Genomic DNA, 2037 nt, shown 5'->3' with positions numbered 1-2037 from the left:
GGAAGAGCCGGTCACTATCCTGACTGTCATTTTGGATGCCGACCTAACAAAAATGACACCAAAGCAGAGGATTGAACTCTTAAACAGAATGAGGAGCTTCTCGGAGGTGGAACTTCATAACATGAAGTTGGTTCCCGTTGTAAATAACAGACTCTTTGACATGTCGGCCTTCATGGCTGGACCGGGAAATGCAAAGAAGGTGGTGGAAAACGGGGCCTTACTCTCCTGGAAACTGGGATGTTCTCTGAGCCAAAACAGCGTCCCCAACATCAGCAAGGTGGAGGCTCCAGCCAAGGAAGGCACCATGTCTGCCCGCCTCGGCTACCCCGTTGTTGGCTGGCACATCGCTAATAAGAAACCTCACCTCCCGAAGAGGATGCGGCGGCAGATCAACGCCACCCCCACGCCCCTGACCGCCATCGGGCCGCCCACCACTGCCGCGCAAGAACCGCCCACCAGGATCGTTCCCACCCCGACATCGCCCGCCATCGCACCTCCCACAGAGACGACGGCACCCCCTGTCCGGGAGCCCATACCGCTGCCGAGGAAGCCTACGGTCACCATCAGAACGAGGGGCCCCATCGTCCAGACGCCCACTCTGGGACCGATCCAGCCAACCAGGGTAGCAGAAGGCACTGGCACGGCCTCCGTGCCGATTCGCCCCACGATGCCGGGGTACGTAGAACCCACCGCAGTGATGACGCCGCCCACGACTACCACCAAGAAACCCAGAGTCTCCACGCTGAAGCCAGCCACGCCGTCCACGACGGATTCCTCCACGGCGACGACGCGCAGGCCTACTCGAAGACCCAAAACGCCCCGTCCGACGAAGCCTCCCAGCACGACCAGGTCGCCCATCTCCAAGCTGACGACAGCCTCCCCGCCGACGCGCGTACGCACCACCGCCAGCGGCATCCCCCGGCCCTGGGAGCCCAACGAGCCGCCCAAGCTGACGAACCACATCGACAGGGTCGACGCGTGGGAGGGCACTTACTTCGAGGTTAAGATACCCTCGGATACCTTCTACGACAAGGAGGATACCACCACGGACAAGCTGCAGCTGACCCTGAAGCTGAAGGAGCAGCAGATGATCGAGGAGAACTCGTGGGTGCAGTTCAACAGCACCAGCCAGCTCATGTACGGCATGCCGGACCACAGCCACGTCGGGAAGCACGAGTACTTCATGTACGCCACCGACAAAGGCGGGCTCTTCGCTGTGGATGCTTTCGAAATCCACGTCCACAAGCTCCCGCACGGGGACAAGTCTCCGGTGAAGTTCAAGGCCAGGCTGGAAGGGGACCACAATGCGGTGGCGAACGACATCAACAAGAAGATCATGCTGGTGAAGAAGCTGGCTCTGGCCTTCGGCGACAGGAACAGCAGCACCATCACGGTGCAGGACATCGCCAAAGGCTCCATCGTGGTGGAGTGGACGAACAACACGCTGCCCCTGGAGCCCTGCCCCCGGGAGCAGATCCGGACTTTGAGCAAAAAAATTGCGGATGACTCCGGCGGGCCGAGCCCGGCTTTCTCCAACGTCTTGCAGCCCGAGTTCAAGCCTCTGAACGTGTCGGTGGTGGGCTCCGGCAGCTGCAGGCACATCCAGTTCATCCCCGTGACGAAGGACAGAAGGGTGATCTCGGAGGCGACGCCGACGGTGGTGGCGGGCAAGGACCCGGAGAAGAGCAGCGAGGACGATGTGTATCTGCACACCGTCATCCCCGCCGTGGTGGTGGCCGCCATCCTCCTGGTGGCCGGCATCATCGCCATGATCTGCTACCGCAAGAAGAGGAAAGGGAAGCTGACCATCGAGGACCAGGCCACCTTCATCAAGAAGGGCGTGCCCATCATCTTCGCCGACGAGCTGGACGACTCCAAGCCTCCCCCGTCCTCCAGCATGCCCCTCATCCTCCAGGAGGAGAAGGCCCCGCTGCCGCCGCCGGAGTACCCCAACCAGAGCGTGCCGGAGACCACGCCGCTCAACCAGGACACCATCGGGGAGTACACGCCGCTGCGGGATGAGGACCCCAACGCGCC

At 61.8% G+C, this 2037-nt stretch overlaps 1 protein-coding gene across 1 annotated transcript in view; it reads left to right on the top strand.

Moving 5' to 3' along the window:
- Positions 1–2032, top strand: part of LOC104511677 (dystroglycan-like) — a gene marked incomplete at both ends in the record, with an annotated part of 2294 nt that extends 262 nt beyond the window's left edge. Inside the window, 1 exon segment of the mRNA XM_010154392.1 lies at positions 1–2032. This exon segment is cut by the window's left edge and continues 19 nt beyond it. Coding sequence (XP_010152694.1) covers positions 1–2032 — 2032 coding nt within the window.
- Between the last annotated feature and the right edge of the window lie 5 nt (positions 2033–2037).

The sequence above is a fragment of the Eurypyga helias genome, unplaced genomic scaffold (genome assembly GCF_000690775.1).
Source record: "Eurypyga helias isolate BGI_N326 unplaced genomic scaffold, ASM69077v1 scaffold12256, whole genome shotgun sequence".
Classification (NCBI taxonomy): domain Eukaryota; kingdom Metazoa; phylum Chordata; class Aves; order Eurypygiformes; family Eurypygidae; genus Eurypyga; species Eurypyga helias.
The sequence above is the reverse complement of the archived record's forward strand: the minus strand, read 5'-3'. Positions and strand labels throughout refer to the sequence as shown.